Consider the following 23,489-nt stretch of genomic DNA (forward strand, 5'->3'; position numbering starts at 1 on the left):
CATGCAGCCAGCCTCCACTGCATCGCTCCCTATCTCTCAGGATTGAGCAGACAGCAGGGTGGGCAACGCTGATGACACACACCCCCTTTTGGTTGCTGGTATCTTTACGGCATCCTTTGATCCCTGGCAGGGTGTGGGTGGTCACCCGCCTTGCACACAAGCATATTTTGTGGCGTCAGTGTCCGCCACCCTCCCTCCAACATGCCTTGATTTTCAAATTTATCCACAAGAATGAGATGATGATGCCTGTTGGCACTGTGAGAGCGCTTGTGTGCGTCCTGCAGAAAAAGCCATCACTCCCCTCATGCTTTTGGTTCTCTCTCTCTCTATATATATTAAGGGAGAGGTTTTGTGTGTGCGTGTGTGTGTGGAATTGAAAGAAAATAAAGCTGCTTTTGAGCCGTAGCGATAGCTAAGGAAGAGAATTGTACGAGTCTATTAAAGTCTGTGCGCCTCTCCCCGACTGAAGTCTGTGGCTAGAGGCCGGCGCCAGCCTCTCACACTGAACCAGATGTGGAGAGGCGCCATCCCTCCCAGCCACTGAATCCGAGTTGCTGCAGGCCTCACACGCAAGGAAAACTGGAACGCACATGGAAAGCCATGGGGCTGTGTGGGGAGGGAGGGAGGAGGGGCATCCCCCTCGAATGGAGCACAGAGAAGTCAGGAGAAGTCATGAAAAAGGAGGTGAGGGGGAAAAGGAGATGGAGAAGCAGTGGGCTGTCCACGCAGCCAGGCAGGACAAGGAAGTATGGAAGGCTGGGACATAGGAACCTCAGAAGAGCCTGGCTGCTGGATCAGGCCAAAGGGGACCCATCTAGTCCCATTATGGGAAGCCCCCAATCAGGACTTAAGTGCTCCTCTTCCCACTTGTGAATCCCAGCAACTGGGATTCCGAGATAGACTGCCTCTGGGCATGGAGGTTCCATTCTCAACTATCCTGGCTAGGAAGAGCCTGGGTGCTGAATGAAGCCGAAGGGGGGCATCTAGTCCAGCCTCCTGTTCTCACAGGGCCCAACCAGATGCCCCAATGGGAAGCCCGCAAGCAAGGCCTGGATGCCACTGCACTGTCCCCACTTGTAATTCCAAGCAACTGGCATGCAGAAGCACACTGCCAGTAGCCGTTGATAGCCTCATCCTCTGCACAAACAGGTGTTGCAGGTTTTTGAAACAGTCAGAACCAGACGCCTTTAGCAGGTCCAAAATCATGGCTATTGTTCCTTTGTTTAAAACATTAAGAGATGCCACCTTTTCTCAAATTAGACACCAGGGAAGGATGCAGCATTAAAAAAACCAAAACTCCTCCAGTGGAAAGAAAAAGGCAACAAGCACCAGTTCAAACCTCAAAAACCCCAAACTTCTTGAGTCAATCAGCTCAAAATGCTTTGGCGAATTGAAATGTTTTTTTTTCCAGGCTCCTAAAAAGGGGAGTTTTTTTCAGCCCTAGGGCCACATTCCCTCATCAGCAACATTCTGGGGGCCACATAGCAGTGGTGGGCAAGGCCGGCCAGAAGCAAAAAAAGTAGGCAAAGCAACAGGTGGGACTCTTGCCTTTGTAGAGTGATCTACCTTCCAGTCACGGGAAAGTCAGGAGTTTCTACACACACAGTTGCACACCAGTGGCAGCTGGTGATTGCAATTCAGTGGGGGAATGGAGTCCACTCCAGGTTTTAGTCTGAACATTCAAGGGGTAGCAGCAGTTCTCCAAATGGACAATGCTTACAAAATGCATATATTAGGGGAAAGCATAGAAATGAATATGTTTGTGAAAATAACATACACAAATTCATTATATGAAGAGAAATGGCTTGCAAAAATGTGTACATGAGTCAAAACTGCGTACAAAAATGTGTTCATTTGGAGAAATTTGCACTAAAATGCTGGAGAATTTTCATGAGGATTTTTTAAGCAAACACAAATGCAAATTGCTGCAGAAATGTGGAGAACTGAATTTAAGGTAAGAAAATTGAGAAACAGAGAGCGACACAAAATGGACAGATCCTTCCATCCCTACGTAAAATATACACTTTTCAATGCTTTTCAGTGCATTCGCCAGTAAAAAAGAAAAAATGCATTTCCTGTGCATCTGTTATGTAAAGTACATGTTTTTGTATACACATTTTGCACACCAAAGATGCGTAGCAAAGCCTGGAAACGTGGGAAATTTGATTGGGATCCACAAACAAATGTCAGAGTGTGAAAGTGCTCTGAAAAGCAGATCAGCTGCATTCCTATCCCATCTCAACAAGAAGCTATTCCTCTTCTCAACTATAAAGCGAAAAAACCCCAACAACCCAACACTCCAGTCTGTCTCTGCGCCAGCCTAAATGTGGTTTCAAGCAAAACAACGTCGCCTTGCCAGAAATCCCAGAACTGACCTAGAAAGAATGGGAATCATTTTGCTTTTTTCCATGTCCAAAAGAAGCACTGTGATTTCACTTGGAAGGAACCACCTGGTGTTCGACTGCAGAACAATTTTCATACGAGGCTGAAACCGGTTTGCTCCTAAATTGGCTTGTACGGCAAAGCCAAAAGTTTCCTCTGGGCCAAATGTCCGATCACATAATAAATTCCCTTTTCTCTGCTCCGTCTTTCAATAATATCATCATCAAGAGCTAAGACAGAGCCTGGAAAAGTTACTTTTTTGAACTACAACTCCCATCAGCCCAATCCAGTGGCCATGCTGGCTGGGGCTGATGGGAGTTGTAGTTTTAAAAAAGTAACTTTTCCAAGCTCTGAGCTAAGATAGTATAATGGCTTAGGTTGCAACCATACTGAGAAGTAAGTCTAACTGCCCTCAGTGGCGTTTACTTCCAGGTAAAGGTGGTTAGGATTGCAGCCTAAGTGTATTTAACTAGAGAGCCAGGTTCAATCCCCACTCAGCCATGAAGCTCACTGGGCGGCCCTTTGCCAGTTGCTATCTCTTAGCCTAGCCTACCTTGCAAGGTTGCAATGAAGATGTAATGGCTGGTGTGCAGAAGAGCCATGAACATTGCTCTTCCACTTGCCAGCCATTTTCATGAAATTCTCACCCACCATTCTCTTAGGAGGCCTAGACTGTACGCTTACTTGCACAATACATGTTTGTTCTGCAGAAGCTTGAAAGATTGACTCCTACTCTGGACTAGGGCTGGGTGAGAAATGGCATTCAGTACGCATTTCAAGTCAGACCTATCAAATTCGCATTTTCTGAAACATCATTAGAGCCAAAATGCAGCCATCCTTTGAAATTTGCACTTATTCAAATTTTGCAATGCAGTTCACCAAACAATCCATGTTTCAAAAATGCCTGTTAGGGGGAAATGTGCATTAAAAATTGTATGTGAGTGAAACTGACATGCAAAAATGCATCATATGAAGAGAAACAGCTTGCAAAAATGTGTACATGAGCCAAAACCGCCTAGAAAAAAGTGTTTATTAAGAGAAATTTATAGTAAAATGCTGGAGAATCTTCATGAGGATTTTACTTTTAAACAATTCACGAATTGCTGCAGAAATGTGGAGAACTGAATTTAAGATTGGGAAAATGAGACACTGGGTTGATATTCCCCTGACAGATGCCTTTTTGTAAACATTGGCTGGCGAAACGCATTGCAAAATTCAAATAAGCGTGATTTTCGACGGATGGCTGCGTTTCGATCCTCATATTGTTTCAGAAAGGGCAAATTTGATAGATTCTGCTTCAAATGCAAACTGAATCAGGTTTCTTGCCCGTCCCTACTTGAGACCCAGTCAAGGAGCCGAGGAAAGCATGAAAGAAATTGTAGGGTAAACTCAAATCTCCTTTGGATGTTTTATTTTTCCTAGAACAATAATGAATTCCACCTTGGTTCCCCCCCCCTTGCGAAAAGAAAGCAAGCCAATGGTGCCTGTTCCAGGGACAGCTTTGCACGCCTCTCTCCTCCTCCCCACCACCCTATTTCCTGTGAGGGTTGAATGCAAAGGGCCCTGGCTTCCGCCCCTGTTGCCTTCTGACAGCTTGAAGGGATCCAAAAGAAAACTGAGACGCCGGTAAATGTTTTCAGATGGGATGCTTCAGAGGAAGGCAGGTCACTCTGTGTTGGCTTTGCTCCGGGTCCCTCCTTGCCCTCGTGAGGTTTAGTACTTTGTCCTTGCCATTTTTTGTCTTCCCTATGCAGAGGGTGGGGCTTTTCCTGGAAGGGCTGTGGCTCAGGGCCAGAGCATCTGCTTGGCATGCAGAATCAATCCCATCTCCAGGTAGGGCTGGGAATGTCCCCTTCCTGAAACCCTGGAGAGACGCTGCCGGTCAGAGTAGACAATAGTGAGCTCGATGAAGCAATGGTCTGAATCTTTCTGTGTTTCTCTTTAAATTAGCCCTTTATTCAGAACCATGAGGACAGGGGTCTTGCTTTGTTTTGAGGAGGAGGGCCACAGCTCAGTGGCAGTGCACCTGTTTTGCATGCAAACAGTTCCAGGTTCAGTCCCCGATGGCATCTCCAAATTGGGCTGGGAATGTCCCTTGCCTGAAACTCCGGAGACCCGCTGCCGGTCAGTGTAAATGGTACTGAACTAGGTGGATCAATCGGCTGACTCGGGATAAGGCAGCTTCCTGTGTTTCTTTTTAATTCAGTCTTTTAGTCTGAACCATGAGGACTAGAATCTTGCTTTATTTTTAGCGAAAGGGCCATAGCTCAGTTGGCAGAGCATCTGCTTTCCATGCAGAAGGGCCCAGGTTCAGTCCTCAGTACTTCCAGGTAGGGCTGGGCATGTCCCCTGCCTGAAACCTTGGAGAGCCACTGCCAGTCAGTGTAGGCAATACTGAGCTAGATAGACCAATGGTCTGAGTCAGGATAAGGCAGCTAGTAAACGTATGCACGACTGCAGTCTCCATGCCATGTAAGAACATGCAGCCCATCCCTGACTCTCCTTCCAGCACAGTAGAAACTATTTTGTGCGTCTGTTGGCTGTCATGGGGAGATGTCACTCTTTCCCCCCCTTCTCTCTTGCACACAACTCCTCCTGATTCTCTAATTTTAAATCTCACCAAAACATTCATAACAGACGGTGCAAAATTACAGTAGGACAACAAAGGCGTTGGGAAATGAGTTACAGTTGGGTGGAGTTTGGCTTCTTTCTCTCACAGGAGCTCAGCTGGGGTTTTGGTGTGGACTCTGGAGTGACTGGAAGAGGGTGCAGAAAAAATTAAAAGCAAACGCGGTCCGTCAAATCGCAGGGCCTCCCGAGGAGAAATCTCAGGAGTGATTTTGACTTGGGGAGGTCTGCACACTGAGCCCATTTAATATTGATTCAATAACCAAGTCCCGAACACGCCCAACCTTGTCTGATCTTGGAAGCTAAGCAGGGTCAGGCCTGGTTAGTACTTGGATGGGAGACCGCCTAGTAATCCCAGGTGCTGTAGGCTTAGAGGAAGGCAATGGTAAACCACCTTGGAATACCTTTTACCATGAAAACCCTATGAATGTAATCCAAAATATTAATAAGGTCGCTGGTGGGGAGGAGATCCTGGCTGGGAGTCCAGAGTCTGTGAGTTCAAATCCCTGCTCGTGTCTCCTGGGCGTCAAGGACCAGCTAAAGATGACCCCCACAGGGAGTGGCTCAGGGGTTATGTGCCCTGCCACCTGTGCAGCCGTGGGCAAGCTGCATGGTCCCAAGGAGCCCAGTTGCCCCCCAGCTGGCCGTTGCGGACAGGGAAGGGGCTGGCTTGTGCAGCTGTGGCAAGCTGAGCAGGCCCTGGCCAGCTGGGGAGGACTAGCTTTGGAGGGAGGCAATGGGAAACCCCCTCTGAATACCCCTCACCATGAAATCCCTATTCAGAGGGTAGCCATAAGTTGGGATCAACTTGAAGGCAGCCCATTTCCATTTCAAGTTGTAATCCGCTGTCGGAGGCAGTATGTCTTCGAAGTAGGGATGGGCGAGAAATTAGATTCAGTTCACATTTCAAGCTGAATTTCTCAAATTTGCACTTTCCAAAACAATATGCGAACCGAAACACAGCCGTCCTTCAAAATTCACACTTATTTGAATTTTGCAATACAGTTCGACATCCAAACCATGTTTACAAAAATGCATATATTAGGGGAAAGTGTTGCAGAAAAATGAATATATGAGTGAATATATCATACAAAAATGCATTATATTATGAGAAACGGCTTGGAAAAATGTGTACGTTAGTCAAAACTGCCTACAAAAATGTGTTTGTTAGGAGAAATTCACATTAAAATGCTGAGGAATGTTCATGAGGATTTTTTAAAAGTAAAGTAAAATAAAATAAAACCCCACAAATTGCTGCAGAAATGTGGAGAACTGAATTTCAGACTGGAAAAATGAGAAACTGAGAACTGAAATCGACAGATCTTTCCATCCCTACTCTGAATGCCAGTTTCTGGGAATCACAAGTGGGGAGAGTGCTGTTGTACTCAGGTCCTGCCTGCGGTCTTCCCATTGGGGCATATGTGTGGCCTCTTGCAAAGGTGTCCTTAGAAATATTTTTTTTTTGGTGGGGGGGGATCTATGAATTGTGCTAAAATGTACATATTTTCCAGGAAAGATATGTACAAAAGTGCATATTTTAAGGGAAACAGATAGAAATGCATTCAAAGATGCATCCAAAATGCATATATAACGGGAAAGTGCCTGCAATTTAAGGGTGATCTCCTCCCCCCCATTTTTAAATTATGCAATAGATATGATGGAAGAGATTTAGGACTGAATAAACGTGAACCTGACATGGAATGGAAATAGGCTGATCTCACAATCCCTTCTCAAATTCACTAAAGCCCAATAACCTTTTCCAAACATTCTAAGAACATTGGGGTCAGGATTTAGCTGGCAGAGGAGCAGATAAAAGATCTGTTGCATTTTTGCAGATGTTTAATTTGAGACTTGATGTGCTCATTTAGGGCCAAGCTAGATGAGATGAAGCAAAACCTAGATTAGATCCCCTGACATTGGGAGGAAAATTGGATTGGGCCCATGGGCCCAGAGAAGAGAATTTAACCCACCCCTCTGGGAGAGAGCATGTGAGAGAAGGAAGCGGCAGAAAGAGAGAGGAGAAGGTGGAAGAAAAAGAGAGGGGGTGCAGTAAAATAGTGTGTGAGAGAAGGAGGTGGCAGAAAGAAACAGAGAAAAATAAGATGGAAAGAGAGTGAGGGAGAAACAGAGGGAGGTGACAAAAGAGAGTGTGAGAGAGAAATTGAAGGCAGTGGCAAAAGAGAGTGAGAAAGAAACAGAAGAGGTGCAAAAGAGAGATTGAGAGAGAAACTGAAGGGGGTGGCAAAAGAGAGAGTGAGAGAGAAGGGGGTGTCAGAAAGAGAACGTGAGAGGAGATGACAGGAAAAAGGTGGTGTGAGAGAGAGAAGGGGTGGCAAAAGAATGTGAGGGAAAGAGAGAAGGAGGTGGCAGGAAAAGGTGGCAAAAGAGAGAGAGAAAGAGAAAGGGGGTGTCAGAAAGAGAGAAAAAAGTGGCAAAAGAGAAAGGGGTGGCCAGTGAGAGTGTGGCAGAAAAGGAGAAGGTGGAGAAGGTAGAGAAGGAAGTGGCAGAAAGAGAGAGAAAAGTGGGTGGCAATTTGGCTCTGGCCCTGCCTGCCATTGGCATCAGACCCACTGGCATGCAGCCCAGCAGGGGGTAATGTAGCCCTTATCAGAAGAACAGATTGCCCACCCTTGCCTTATAGGGACAAAGGAGACCCCAACCCTAAGGTACAAAGCACCAGGTTTTGTGGCGTTTCTTTTCTTTTCACCGAGCAAAGATTTCTGATTCCTCGCCAACTAGTTAGACTCTTTCCATTTTCTCCCCCTATAGACAGCTTTAGCGCTTAGCTGTTTGAGGTTAGCTGCGGCACATCACACATATTTTCCTTCTTTCCACAAACGTTAGCAAAAAGCAATCCAACCCTAGAAGGGAAGGTATTTCTTTTCTGGGACCTTTTCCCTAGTGAAACACTAGGGTGGATGGGGTGAACCTCCAGCCTGGGAGTCAAAGGTGGCCCTCCAGGCCTCACTACCTGGCCCCTGAGACTCTCTCCAATCCACATCCCCTCAGCCCAGGCTGCACCTCTCACCAGTTCTGCTTCACACCCTGTTTATTTTATTTTATTTTTTCTTTGGCCTGGCTGAAATGCATCCTTGAGCTGTGGCGAAGCCTCTCGCTTGTCTGGAGAGATGTGTGCATGGAGGCAGATGTGCAAAAACATCTGGCTTGTGGGCAGACAGCTGGAATGTAGCTTACTGTCATTCATCATTGGCGATCACTTGTGGCCGAGTAAGATTGTCTTGCAGGGTAAGATCTTTAATGGTGGGTCCATAAGTGACTGTGGAGGCCAATTCTGGATCCACACAGCCTTCCACAGCGAGGACATAAGTTTCCAGATGGAAAATGGTGATGATGAGGAGTTGCTTGGTGTGCCTTCCACTTAGCTTGTTTGTCCCTTTCGCCCTGTACTCGTGCTTCTTCAAAGTCCACAGCACCTTTGATAATGGCCGACCTCCAGTTCGGATGCTCATAGGCCAAGGCTTCCCAGTTCTCGATGAAGAATCACATTCGTTGCTAAACCTATGTTCTGCCTCTGGACTCACCACCCAGCTCTGGCATGTGGCCCTTGGAATGTTGCCCACGAGGGAATGTGGCCCTTGGGTCGCAAAAAGTTTTCCCCATTCCCTGGCTCAACAACAGCCACAACAAAAAGCCCCCCCCCCGCAAAAATAGCTTTGCAGATACCATGGAATGCAAAAAAGACAAATAATTGGGTGTTAGAACAAATTAAACCAGAACTATCACTAGAAGCTAAAATGATGAAACTGAGGGTATCGTACTTTGGACACATCATGAGAAGACATGATTCATTAGAAAAGATAATAATGCTTGGAAAAACAGAAGGGGGTAGAAAAAGAGGAAGGCCAAACAAGAGATGGATTGATTCCATCAAGGAAGCCACAGACCTGAACTTACAAGATCTGAACAGGGTGGTTCATGACAGATGCTCTTGGAGGTCACTGATTCATAGGGTAGCCATAAGTCGTAGTCGACTTGGAGGCACATAACAACAATGAAGAAAAATTGTAGGAAAACCAGGATTGGATTTTTGTGTGAAAGCATCTGCCCCTTCATTCTAGGTGTCCAGCCTCCCAGAGCCATTATTTCATGCCTAGTTTGGACTGATGTACCTTGGGAATTTAGGGACAAAACCCACATACTAAGCTGATTCAGGAAGCTCACATAGGAAGCTGCCTTAAACAGAGTCAGACCATTGGTGCACCTAGCTCAATATTGTCTACTCTGACTGGCAGTGACTCTCCAGGGTTTCAGGCAAGTAAGTGCGTAGAATAAACATGCTTCTATTTGTAACAACAGCATGCAAAAAAAAAGGCTTGCAAAAATGTGTACCTTAGGAGACACTGCGTAGAAAAACATGTGCGTTAGGGGAAATTGGCATGAAAAAGCAGATGGAATCTTAGGAGGGCTTGTTTTTAAATTGCAAACTCATGTGGAAATGTGGAGGACTGAAGTTGAGACTGAAAAAATGAACTGAAGGAAACTGGAAGTGACAGATTTGCCCACCCTTAGCAAAAATTCTCATCATCCTTGACCGTTGGGCCACGCTGTCTGGGGCTGATGGGAGTTAGAGCCCAACAACGTCTGGCGGGCCACAGGTTTCCCAAGAACTACACCGGGAAAGCAAAATTCCAAAAGGCAATGCTTTTCCAAACCATTTCTGGGCAAAGTACACCCCCCTCCCCGCCTCCCTCTGAATAAGGCTGAGTCAGTGTGAATTTGTTAAATCCACATTAAGAGCCTTGTTTGTTTTTGCTAATTCAGACCGCCTGAGATCAAATTGGGATTCCATTTGCTAAGGACTCATGTTAATTAATAAAAACCTATTTATTTGCTCAGAGTTCCGTGCCGCCTCCGGGTCACATTTACCATAATTGTTATTTCAAACAAAAACAGACCGAGGCCTTGGACTTTCCAAAGCGAAGCTGGAAGGGAGCTCCATTTATTTTTCTTGGGAAGAATTTACAGCTAATGCTCACCAGGGTTTTTCAGTCCCTTCAAGCAGCAGGGAAAGGAATGGAAAAAATGGAAGTGTCGAAGGAAGGAAGGAAGGAAGGAAGGAAGGAAGGAAGGAAGGAAGAGGGGAGAGACTTAGAACTGGTTATCAGCTTGGAAGGCAGGAAGGTCAAGGAAGCGTTCTAGAAAACTGCCCACAAAGAAATCAAGTGAGAGCCCGTGTGGTATAGTATGATGTAGTAGTTAGAGTTTCTGATGAGGACTGGGTTCAGATCCCTAGTCAGCCATGAAGCACACCGCTGGACCATGGGCCAGTCGCCGTCTCTGAGCCTAACCCACTTCACAGGGTTGTTGTGAAAACAAAACAGAGAGAGAACACTGCAGTAAATGGCTCCCATTGATAGAATATGTAAAAAATTGATTTGGGCAAATATAAGAGCTTCTTCATATATACTGTCAGAACTGTATTGATTATTGACTATGAGTCTGGATATGTAGACTGACACAGAGGCACACACACATACATAGAGAGAGATTTGGTGTGAAGGTTTATTTATTAATATGTTTAACATTTAATTTATTTTTTTAGAATGCTATGTATTTAATATTTCATGGGCTGAAATTATAATAATTTTTTTTTTAAGGAAAGGAACATTATAACCATCCACAAACTCCTTGGGGAAAAGGTGGGATCAAATTTTAGTTTAGTTTCATTAAATTTATATATATTGCTTCACATATCCGGAGATGTTCCGAAGCAATTTACAATAACACAAAATATGCAATATAAAGAAAAATAAAACAATGGAAATATAAAATATTAAAAGAAAACGTCATCTAAACCAGGACAAGTTTGTCTACCACCTCTGTGAAGGATGAGTGTTGTGTAAGGCAGGATAAAATGGTAACTCAGTCAACAAGTAAATAAAATGGAGATTGCCATTTAAGGGCAGAAACTGGTGCAAGAAATTAAAACGTAGATTTTAAAACTGTTCGGGGCAGGGACCTTTTATGGCTTACGTTGCTCTTTAAATGTCATGCATATTGACGGCAGTTGCGAGGATTAGGGACTAGGGGATGGCTTGCAAAACTCCACAGTTACAGATTATTATTACTTCAGCAATTTATAGACCACTTCATTACAATAGTCTCTAAGTGGTGTACAAGTCACTCAGTACAATAAAGATAAAAATCAGTTCAAACTATGAAATAAAAAAGCCTTCAGGAGGCACCAGAAGTTCAACAGTGAGGGAGGCAAAGGGCAAGTCATGTGCTTTAAATGTGCACTAGATGTGCTTTAAACAAATGGTGTGGACCTGCTGAGAAATTCGTGGTGAGATGAGCAAGGATTTGAACCTGGAGGTTGATATCCAATACTAGTTCTACTCAGAGTAGACCCACTATCTATTAATGACATGACTAACGGGTTTATTCATTTCAGTGGGTCTACTTAAGCCCTGAGTCTCTCCAGTCCCCTACCCAACACTCGATCAATTATTCCATGCTGGCTCTAAATTGTGAAATTTCTCTCCATAATTTCAATGTACAAACATTGGCATCTTGGGCTGGGGAGGGAAGAGGCGGGGAGAACTATGGCACCAGTCTATTTTTGACTTTTCCTCGTGAGCAAGTCTTATTCTTGGAAAATCACTCCATTCTGCTGTGAGAATTGTGGAAAATTCAATGTAAGTCAGTTTTCCTCCTGTGGGTACAAGTATACCCTATTGGGGGGGGGGAAACCCTGGGAGGTGGTTCATTATTATTAATGGTAGGGATGGGATCCGTTGGCCAGTGCCATTTCAAAAGCATTCCGTCGACGTAACAGGCCAGTAAGAATTTGAGTTCGTTCTTTGCCTGCTAGCTGCTGCTTTTAATGATTAATTTTTTCCCATTGCAAAAGTATTAGAACCATAGAATCATAGAATAGTAGAGTTGGAAGGGACCGATAAGGCCATCAAGTCCACCCCCCTGCTCAATGCAGGAATCCAAATCAAAGCATTCCTGACAGATGTCCAGCTGCCTCTTGAATGCCTCCAGTGTCGGAGAGCCCACTTCCTCTCTAGGTCATTGGTTCCATTGTCGTATGGCTCTAACAGTTAGGAATTTTTTCCTGATGTCCAGTATTGATACAAATATTAATATTTTGAAAGGAAATATTGATAAATTGAATTGAAATTGAATTGAAACTTTATTTTTACCCCGCCCTTTTTCCAAACTGGAACTCAATGAAAGGAAATATCAATAATCAATACAATTATCATTCTCAATATCAGTATTTTAGAGGCAGGCTTTTAAAAAAAAAGATTTCAAAAATAGCTGCAGAAAATTGCTACATCAAAATCCAATCTGCAACAATAGAGAATAAGCAGATCAATGGAAAGTTCAGTTCCAAAGCCAAAGCCAAATAATAATAATAATTTATTGCCAAGGTTGCCAAGCAGGGCCAGTGAGATTTCCAAGGGCCAGACAGAGACATCTGGAGGGCCATATTCAGGCCTCAGGGCTGAGGTCCGCTGCCTTTGTTTTTGAGCAAGGCTTTTGCGCCCTCAGCCATATCCCTTTTTACAGGTTTCTGCTTTGAGGTGGGACCATTTCCTGGCAGCGCCGGGAAGGCCCTATTAGTGAGCAATTCTCTAAGTGGGCCACATCACAGCCGCTCAAATTTGACATAGAGCAGAGGAATCTGGGGCAACCCTGCTACAAATCAAAGGGGCTGTCATAAAACGATTCCAAATTTCAAAATGAATTCCAAAAGAGTTTTCTTTCCCGCCATTAGGGAGCAAATGGAAGCCAGATGTTTGCATAGCAGGGGGTGGCGGGAGAGAAGAAATTGCTGTATAGTATTTCAGGACAGAATATAAACTAACACCAACACACCCACCCCAGGGACTCTTCTCATGCGGGCTGTACCTTTCTAAGCCACGTTTCCATTTTCACTGGGCTCTAAAATGAGACTGCGACTCTGGGTCCAGAACAACATTTTATTCCAGTAGTTGTCACGAGCACGGGAAGTCCGGTTTCTTGGGAGTAAATCACCAACACGTGTAACAACTAACCAGAACTGGGGGCGGGGGGAGGAGCAAGCGAAAGAGAAGCAAGAGAAAGGCGACCTGTTCTCTCACTGATTCCTTCTTTAGTAATTGCTTGTTTGTCTTTCCTCGGGCTTTACTTCCTTCCTCTTCCTTTCTAGTCAGTGACGGATAGCACTGGCGAGTGCAGGCCTCATGGCTCTACAATGGGCACATGTATGTGTGTGGTCAGAATGACTTTATTTCCCAGTGGTAATAAACCTTACGTTCCGTTATTCTGTCGACCGACAGTCTTGCCAGACTACTTGTTTCTGCATTCTTCTGCAATATACAGTAGGGCCCCGCTTTATGGCGCTTCGCTAATGCGGCGGTCTCAATTAGACACAATTAGACTAAAGCCCCACTCATACGGCGCTTGTTCCACTTTTACGGCGGTTTTCGGGCATCACGCACCATTCTATTCAATGGGTTCCGCTTTACAGCGGGGGTCCGGAACGTAACCCGCCGTATGAGTGGGGCCCTACTGTATACAGAACTCCAATATGGCTCAGAGGCAAAGCAGCGTGTGTGGGGTGTAGGGAGAGAGAATTTGCAGGGGAGCCGATGCAAGCATGAAGAGTGGAGCGTAATTCTCTCCCCTGCAAACCCCCTGCAAATGGCGCACACCATTGTCGTTAGAGCAACGACGGGCAGGCACCGCACTGGCTACTCCTTGACAGGGATGGAAGGATCTGTTAATTTTGGTTCTCTCAATTTCTCATTTTCCCACCTTCAGTTTGCCACATGTCTGCAGCAATTTGTGGATTTCTCCTAAGAAATAAATAAATAAATAAATAAATAAATAAACGTGTGGATTTTGAAGGATGGCTGTGTTTTCTCATCTTGTTTCGGAAAGTGCGACTTTGATAGGTTCGGCTTGAAATGCTGAATAGAAATTCTTCCCCCTCTGTACTCCTGGTGCGTAGGCTACGAGGAAAAGTTGCAGCACTGGGATTTTGTAAGTGGCGATGTGGCAGAATTGTATAGAACTATGCCCGGGGTGGAGAAAGCGGATGGAGAAAAGTCATTCTCCCTCTCCTGTAACACCAGAACTCAGGGACATCCAGCCAGGCTGAAAGTTGGAGGATTCAGGGCAGAGAAGACTTTTTCACACAGCACGTATGCAATGGAATTTGCTCCCATGAGCGGTAGTTGTGGCCACTACCTTGGATGGCATTAGACAAGTTCCTGAAGAAAGATAAGACTATCAGTGGCTGCTAGTCACAATGGCTAAGTTCCTGCTCCACTGTCCAAGGCAATATGCTTCTGAATGCCGGTTGCTGGAAGGAATAACAGGCAGAGATAGTAGTTGTTATGCTCAAGTCCTGCTTGCGGGCTTCCCGTTGGGGCATCTGGTTGGCCACCACGAGATCAGGAGGCTGGCCGAGATGGGCCCCCATTGGCCTGACCCGCAGCCAGGCTCCTCTTATGTGTATTGCTCCCTGCCAGCGCCCTATGGCTCTGTGGCCACCTCTTTCATTCCTCTCCGTTTCACACACAGGGGAGAGCTTGAGCCCGGCCCGCAGCTCCGCCAAGCGGAAGAAGAAACAGCGCAGGAACCGCACCACCTTCAACAGCAGCCAGCTCCAGGCGCTGGAGAGGGTCTTCGAGAGGACACACTACCCGGATGCCTTTGTGCGGGAGGAGTTGGCACGGCGGGTGGGCCTCAGCGAGGCCAGAGTGCAGGTGAGAGGAGGGCAAGGGACAGTGGAGGGCCACCGTCCCTCCAGAGAGGACAACGGGCTGCATTCAGTAGGAGCACAGCCTTACACTGCCTCAGACCCTTGGCCCATCTAGCTCAGTATTGTTGACACTGACTGGCAGCAGCCCTCTAGGGTTTTGGACAGGGCGATTCTCCTAGCCCTTCTTGGAGATGCTGGGGATTGAACCTGGGACCTTCTGCGTGCCCTAGTCCTAGGCCACATTCACACCATCCATTTATTCCACTATTATTCCACTGTAAACAGTCATGGCTCCCCCCCCCCAAAGAATCCTGGGAAGGGTAGTTTGTGCAGGGTGCTGAGAGTTGTTAGGAGACCTCCCCCTCCAGTTCTCCTCATAGAGCAGTGCAGGACACCAAACAATGGGCTCAAGTTGCAGGAAGCCAGATTTCAGCTGAATATCAGAAAAAACTTCCTAACTGTTAGAGCGGTACGACAATGGAACCAATGACCCAGGGAGGTGGTGGCTCTCCAACCCTGGAGGTATTCAAGAGGCAGCAGGACAGCCACCAAGTTGGATTCCTGCACTGAGCAGGGGGTTGGACTGGATGGCCTTACGGGCTCCTTCCAACCCTACAATCCCATGATTCTCTATGATTCTGTTGACCCTGGGACCTTCTGCCTGTGAGGCAGTTGCTCTGCCAGTGAGCTACGGCTCCTTCCTCCTTGTCAGTTGAGGGGGAGTGAAAGGGAGGCGTTCCATCAGCAGAGCCAATGGAGAAGCAGCTTCAGGAGGATGGTTCTAGGTTGCTTGGAAATGGGAACTGGGATCACTCCCTCCCTTCCATTCCCCATAACGTCTCCTGAACTGGCACATTCGCCCCCCACCAACCTCCAGTCTTCCCCTGCCAAGGAAACTGGCCCTATCAAGGATACTATGAACCTCCCGCTGACTGGAGAAGTGGGTGGATGGAGGTACAACATCTGCGAAAACAGACAACCCCCCCCAACCCATCCATATTCTCCTGCCCTGTTTTCTATCCCTCCTGCCGCCAGACCTCTGGCCTTTTTTCAATCGCAGATTAAAATAACGTCTTCCTCTCCACCAGGTGTGGTTTCAGAACCGAAGAGCCAAATTCCGCCGAAACGAGAGAGCCATGCTAGCCAACAGGTCGGCATCACTCCTCAAATCCTACAGCCAAGATGCAGCCATTGAGCAGCCCATGGCGCCCCGTCCAACCACCCTGAGCCCTGATTATCTCTCCTGGTCGACCACGTCCCCATACGGGTAAGTCCGAAGCCATCTTCAGTCTTACCCAGTTCCTGTTAGGGATGGAAGAAGGGATCGCTTCCCCCTGCCCCATTCTGACCTCTCTTCGTCACAATCAGCACTGTTTCCGTTCTGCTGCAGTTTGTCTTCTGACAAAAACGTTATTTGTCTCACTGTCTGCTATTTAGCGTGACTGTTTCTGTAACTTAGGTGGGTCACGCAACACGTATTTACGTAACACGCGTGCCTTTCAGCGTACAGGAAAAGTCAAACAACATTTTTTTTAAAAGAGCAATTAATTGCGTATTGTTTGTGGATTTTAAAAACCCAACAACAAAGATGGGAACAAAAAACGATTGTATTCACTTGACCAATTCCTGTTCCTCATCACAGGCGAACATGCAAATTGCAGCAATTTCTGCTTCCTTTTCTGTTTTTGTTGGAATTCTCCAAAATCTGTAGTTCCTGTATGCTGGGAACTATCTAAGCTCACACAATATTCCACCACAGCCATCTGAAGCAAAAGAGCACTGATTGTTATGTTAAGTCACATCCATACCATACCCTTTGAACACATGACTTCCCCCAAAGAATCCTGGGAGCTGTAGTTTACTCCTTACAGAGCTACCATCCCCAGCACCCTGAACAAACGACAGTTCCCAGGATTCTTTGGAGGAAGCCATGTGCTTAAAAGTGCTTAAAGGTATGGTGTGTATGTCACACTAGGTTTCAAACAAATGGGAATGCTCATTTTGCCAGGAAGCAGGAAGAGAGAGAGATTTTAAAATCAGAATGTGCTGCTCCACTTCAAAGGAAACAGAGCCTAGACGTGTAAAGGGCTTCCACCCCCAAATCCACATAGCTTTGTCTGCTACAGAAAGTACAGATGAAGGCAGGTGCTCTATCAGAGTAGTGCAACATCTGTTGGGTCCAAAGTGTGTGACCCAACACATGTTGCACTACTGATCTGATATGCCTAGGCTCCTACTACATACTCGCAACAAGATACTGATCTTGATAAGGAACCAAGTTTACAAAAACACAGCAAAGCAAAATAGCTCTCAAAATACAAAAAGACACTTGCCTGCCTCTCTCTGCCCTCTCTCCAGGCAATAACACATGCCAGCCAGGCAAAGACATTCCAGGAAGGGTGTGGAACTTGGCCAGTGAGGGGTGTGGCCTGGGTAGAGTCCCCCAGGCCTGAGGCTCCCCACTCATGCCCTAGCGTTATGCTGTCAGCAATGGCTGCTCCTGGGACTTACACCTCGTCTCCCTTTCTCTCCTCCCCTCTCGCCTCTCCCCGCTTCGCCCAGCAACACGGTGCCTTCCTACAGTTCTGGCAGCCCTGCCACACCCACCCAAGGGGTCAACATGGCCAACAGCATCGCCAGCTTACGCCTCAAAGCCAAAGAGTTCAGCCTTCACCAGAACCAAGTGCCCACTGTGAACTGACAGCGGGTCACGCAGAAGAGGCAAGCCTACTGACCGTGGTGGGTGGCGCAGAAGAGGCAAGCCTGCCTCGTTTTCCCGCCCCCCCAAGCCAGGATCTCCAGCCCTGCCTGCTTCAAGTCCAAACCTCTGGGCCGCCAAGGCCTCAGTGATCCTCACGCCAGCGACCTGAACTCCGTCGTGCACTCTCTGCCTTTCGCGCGCTGCCTTTTGTCTCCTCCACGCCCTCTCTTGAAGGCAGATATTCAGTGGAGCCCCTTTGATGAGGAGGCATATTTTCCCCTTCTTTGAACTGAAAAAAGAAAACACCTTCCTTTTTCTTTTTCTAAACAAAATTATGTAGAGGGCCTGTTAATTCTCCAAAAAGCAAGAAGTCAGATGAATTGGCTTCAAGAAATGAAGGAATGAGACCCACTTGCAGACTTGGCTTTAAAAGTCCAAGTGATGGGGTGGGGGGCAAGGAATACTATCAAACACTCAAGGAGCAAGGTGAGAAATGTAACCAGATTGCCCCATGATTTATATCACTCTTGCTTGCTTGCCCACAGCTAACTTTGGTTATCCAAAGATTGCACGACTTAGGGCAAATACAATCCAAAAAAGGTGTTTGATTTGACATTGATAGGCTGCTAGAAAAAGAGAGAGAAAAGAACCCTTCCCTCCTGAGTGGCTAGTGGCTAGCTGAATGGCTAGTGAAAGTTTCTGAACCCCATTGACTGGCCCAGCTCCGCAAGGTTTCATTGTACATTTAGGAGCGACCAACAACCAGGGATGGGTGGGAGAAATTCAAATTAGTTTGCATCTAAAGGCAAACTTGCTTCACCCTCTGCAGAACAATTTGCGAACCGAAACGCAGCCATCCTTTGCAGATTCTCTCTTCTCCAAGTTTTGCAGGGCAGTTCTCCAGCCAGACAAAGTGTACACAAATACATATATTAAAGTAAAGGGTGCATAAAAATGCATATATTACACCCCCCCCCAAAAGCACAACATTTGTTTTCTTAGGGAAAATTTATTTGCAAAATATGTGCATGTGAGGCCAAAACTGAATACAAAACCCAATGAAAATGTTGATGAAGTTTCATTAGGATTTTTTAAAAAAAAAATCCCTATAGCTATACTTCTTTTACACACACACACACACACACACACACACAACCCCACTCCCCCCGGCTTGCCCCATTGGCAGAAAGGCTGTGTGTTCTTCAAGGCCATCTCTCAAAAACTCTGGAGTGCACAGACTCTTCTCCGGAAGAACAGGGCATGGGACACTGGGATGCTAAGTCCCAGGGAAGGATGGGACTCAGAGGCGGGTGGAGCTGTATGGATTGTACACCTCAGAGCGCAGGACAATTGTTGATCTGCATTCCATTCCCGGAGGCAACAGCACCTCCAAAACTCATCTGCACAACGAACCTGCTTGTATTCCCTCTCACCAGCAGCCATTCTGCCCCAGTCTGGGAAGAGAGAAGCTGACAAAGAGAGAAGTAGGCCAGCATTTTGGAAGCTGGGCTGAATTTGGAGGCATCTCCTTACAAAAACTGCTCCCTGCTCCCATTTGGGATTTGGTATGCACGTTTGTGTGTGTGTTTGGGGGGGGAAGGAGACATACTGGAGCTTTTCAGTGTGTCACTGAGCTGGTGGCCACCGTTTTTTTTAGAAATGGTGGGTGGGTGCCATTTTATATTTCCCAGCATGCCCCATTCTGGGGGGTATTGAAAGAAGGGGAGGGGAGGAACGGCAGCCACAAGTGATGGGTGCCATTTTGTAGGCTCCAAGTCCCGTTTCCTCAAGACGTCCCTCAGAAGAAGCCATGCTGGGAAATTGAAAAATGGCTGCCACTTACCTGATGGAACATTGAAGAGAACGGGCACGTTTGAGTTCCCACCTCAAATACTAAAGTGTCCCCACGTGCTACATTCAATAGGATCACTGCTATTTTGTCACAACGGTGTTGACCTACGCAGGCTTCAGAGACTCAAGCATGTCCTCTTTCCATTCCACCTCCATCCCAAGCCACAGACCCTCCTGGTCAACAGCAGGCCACACACTTGCAAGGGCTTATGGGAATCACCTCTGTGACCCACAGTTTGGAAGGGAAGTTGACTCAATTTTGGAAGGGAAGGCTACGTTCAAAACGTTTGCGCATCACTCGATAGGAAGAACCAGGAGTGCGATGGGGTAGGGGGAAGAAGGACGCTGTTAGGACCTTTCTACATCTCTCCCCTCGCACCTGCTCACACACTTTGCACACCCAGCGAGCATTCTTACAGCCATTCACCCCACCTTCTGTCCACTGTTCCAGAGCCACGAGTGCCTTTGTTTATTAAAGGGAGACTATTTCTCCCGTGTCAGTACCATGGCCGTAGTTTACAACACGCAAGTGAATGTTTTCTGGCTAACGTTTTTGGGTGCCGAAAAAGAAAATCATAGGTGCTTGGAGTGGGGTATGTGAAATGTTCCCTGGTATGATCCCCCTAAATCTGACTTCTAGGGACCAGTTCACTTGCCGTTTGCAGCCCCGATCCTCTGCACTGTTGAGGCCATTATTCTTGCTGCTTGTGAAACCACCTTCCTCCTCCTCCTCCTCTAGCAGCAATGGACATTGTCTTGCACCCACTCGGATATGGCAATGTGTTGTTGCTGATGCTAGGAAGGGCCATTAAGAAAAAGGAAAGCACTGCTGCCCATGCAATACAACCTCCTACCCCTGAAATGCCACACTGAGGGAGAGGTTGATCACCTGAATGCAGAGCTTGGAAAAGTTACTTTTTTGAACTACAACTCCCATCAGCCCCGGAGAGCATGGCCACCGGACTGGGCTGATGGGAGTTGTAGTTCAAAAAAGTAACTTTTCCAAGCTGTGCCTGAATGTACATGAGAAGCCCATCCTCTCTTTGCGGTGCTCCCTCCCACAATTCCCCAAAAGGGTCCCTTGAAATGTTACTGTAAAGGGCACCAAAATGTCACTGGGGGAAAATTTTTTCTTTTAACATGCACATAACTGGGAACTGAACCCGGCACTTTCTGCAGACGAAGTCGACCACTGAGCTATGGCCTTTTTCTCAAAAAAGTCCTCGTGGTTCTAAAGAAAGGAAATGATTTAAGAACGAAGCTGCCTTCTGCTGAGTTAGACCATTGGTCTATCTAACTCGCTGTACACTGACTGGCAGCAGCTCTCTAGGATTTCAGGCAGGGAGTCTTTTCCCCAGCCCTGCCTGGAGATGCCATTGGGGATTGAACCTGGGGCCTTCTGCGTGCAAAGCAAGTGCTCTAACCACTGAGCTACAGACCTTCCACAAGGATATCATTAGGAACATAAAAAGCTGCTTTATACTGAAACAGACTGTTGGTTCATCAAGCTCAGTATTGTCTGCACTGACTGGCAGTGTCTCTCCAGGATTTCAGGCAGCGGGACATTCCGGGAGAGGAATGTGGGCATTGAACTTGGGTCCTTCTGCATGCTTTTGCCCTCCCTCATTGTGGTCTGCCATGTGCCTCTTAAGTTGGTGTGAAGGGCACTATCCCATCATCAGTACTAAATTAAGAGACAACTGCCGGTGCAGTCAGCTTCTAGATACAGAAAGGACAGGCTCCATTTTCTCCACCTCAGTCACCAAGATGTCATGGGCCAGACTTGCTGAGAGGCGTGAATCAGGTCAGTCGGTCTTGGAATATACAAAAGATTAAATTTCTGAAGTATTTCAAGCTCAAAAGGGCAATTCTCAGAGAGACAGGGCAGGCCTGCAGATCCTGGGGGCTGTTTAATCCAAAGCAATGTTGAAACAAAAAAATGGAGGCAGGCTCCTCCTCAGGCGAAATGTTGGGAGAGATTCTGAGGGAAATAAAGCTGGTGAAAAGTCCCGGCTGTGTTTCGTGGGACCCCGTCAAAACCAAAAGAGCAATCCTGGAATAAAGGAGCAAGGCAGGGTACAACAAGACAGAAACCGAGGCACAGCAGAGGGAGGAGACAGGGCAGTAGAGAACAGCCATCTTGCTCAGACTGAAAAGGCAGGGCATCAGAATTGGAGGTGGTTGGTTCCTGCTGTGTTCAGGTCTGATGTTGCGAGGCTGGCCAGAAGTTTCAGGACCACAGACAGCTCCAAGTGAATAAGTTGCTCCCAGAAAGGTGGAGAGTGGCTGGAGCCTCTGTCTCCAGACTTCCTCTCCCAGGCTCTGCCCTCTTGTGGCTGACTTTAGATTCAACCCTCTGGCACGAATCTTCCACCAGTGAAAGGGGGGTGCTCACTGCCCATAATATCTGCAGGAGCCTTTGCAAGTCAGGAGTAGGGATGGCTGAAGAATTGGCTCTTTGCAAATTCTGATAGGAACCGAACTGATTTGCACCCTTGGGGACAAATATGCAGACTGGAATTTAGTTTCCCCCTGATTCCACCATTTCTGAAGGTTCCCCCATGTTTCCCGACTTAAGAAACAGGTTAAAAAGATGTTTACAAATGCATATTTTGAGAGGAAAAAAATACCTTTAAATGAAATGCTAATTTTCATTTGGATAATTGAGGGAAAACACACAACTCGGATTAATGTAAAATGGCATGGAATGGACTTATGAAGCAGCACTGACCAGAAAATGATTTCTTGGCCTATCCTTAGTCAGGGACATAAATGCCAAAGTGCCAAAAAGGAGAAATCCTGTTCCGCCAGCTCGAAAATTGAGAGGATATGATTCCAAGAGATTTCAAACGCTGCTGGTTTCAAGGAACTCTCTCCATTTCAAAATGCTGCCGGAGATGGAGGGGGCTGTAACAGCGGCCACCTGTGTCTGCCCCCATTGATTTTTTTTAAAAAAAGAAATGTCTATGCTTAGAAAATAAATATCAAATAGTTTCTACGTGCAACGTTCAAATTGCCTCCATGATTTGGGGGTGGGTGGGTTGTGCTATGACTCATATGCGTAAGTGGAAGCGTACTTCACCAGGTGGGTGATGGGGGTGGGTGGGATTTACATGGAGAAGGGTGGAGCCAGTCAAGTCTCTAACAAAGTCTTTTGGGAACTGGACAGAACTTAAAATTTGTTGGCCAAGAAAGAATGTAAAAACATAAGGAGAGCCTTCTGGATCAGGCCAGTGGCCCATCTAGTCCAACATCCTGTTCTCTTAATGGCCAGTCAGATGCCCATTAGGGGAAGCCCACAAACAGGACTTGAGTGCGCAACAGCAACTCTCCTCTCCTGGGGCTTCCTGCACCTGGTATTCAGGAAAAGACTGAAAGGGGGTTGTCTGCACTATAGAGTCTGTGAATGGGATAGTGGGTCTGTAGGAAGCATTTTCACACAGCCCTGCATTTGGGCAGCCTTACCTAGGAGAAAGGTCAGCTCCAACCCTTCTTCCAGGACATATTCAGGAAGACCAGTAAAGAGAACAGAGTGTTTGCCTGCCATGACCATGGAGTACCACTAGATGGCAGCCTCCACCAATCTGGTGCCCTCCAGATATTTTGCACTACAACTCCCATCCGCCCCAGGCTTCATGGCCATGATCTCATCCACTCCAGCAACAGATGACCATGCCGGCTGAGGCTGATGGGAGTTGTAGTCCAAAGCATTGGAAGGGCACCAAATAGTTGGTGCAGGCTGATCGAGGGTGCTTTGCAAACTGCTTTGGAAAAAATTGAGTTCATCTGAAAGTAGTGGAAGGAGTGAGTGAGTACAGCTTTGGAAATAATATACTGTCCTTTCTAAATGCACGTCTAGACTGGTCATTATGCCCCTCTGCCGCCAAGATATTAATGAAAACCTGAAGGGTTGGAGAATGACAAGCCACTAGCAATTTGGAGTTGCCAGCTCTTCATATATGTACACACACACACACACACACACACACTTGTGAAAAAAGAAAGAATCTGTGCTGTTGTTGCTAATGGTGAGAGACTGCTGGAGAATTTATCCTCTCCGGTATAAAATTCAGTTCAATGTTTTTCTTCTCTCCCCCGCCCCCTCATTTCTCTACCCACAAATAGGGTGGACAAGTTTTGAGGCTGTTTACAAACAGCTGTAGCCTTTTCAGGCAACCTTCTGCAAGTGCTGGTCTCTAGGAA

The 23,489-nt window shown here is 46.7% G+C and overlaps 1 protein-coding gene across 1 annotated transcript in view; it reads left to right on the plus strand.

Moving 5' to 3' along the window:
• Positions 1–22,272, plus strand: part of PRRX2 (paired related homeobox 2) — a 64,434-nt gene extending 42,162 nt beyond the window's left edge. The window contains exons 2-4 of the mRNA XM_061604227.1: positions 14,554–14,738; positions 15,823–16,001; positions 17,297–22,272. Coding sequence (XP_061460211.1) covers positions 14,554–14,738; positions 15,823–16,001; positions 17,297–17,435 — 503 coding nt within the window. The 3' untranslated portion in view covers positions 17,436–22,272. The remainder of the gene's footprint in view (positions 1–14,553; positions 14,739–15,822; positions 16,002–17,296) is intronic.
• Positions 22,273–23,489: the final 1,217 nt, after the last annotated feature.

The sequence above is a fragment of the Rhineura floridana genome, chromosome 20, assembly GCF_030035675.1.
Source record: "Rhineura floridana isolate rRhiFlo1 chromosome 20, rRhiFlo1.hap2, whole genome shotgun sequence".
NCBI classification, from domain to species: Eukaryota; Metazoa; Chordata; class Lepidosauria; order Squamata; family Rhineuridae; genus Rhineura; species Rhineura floridana.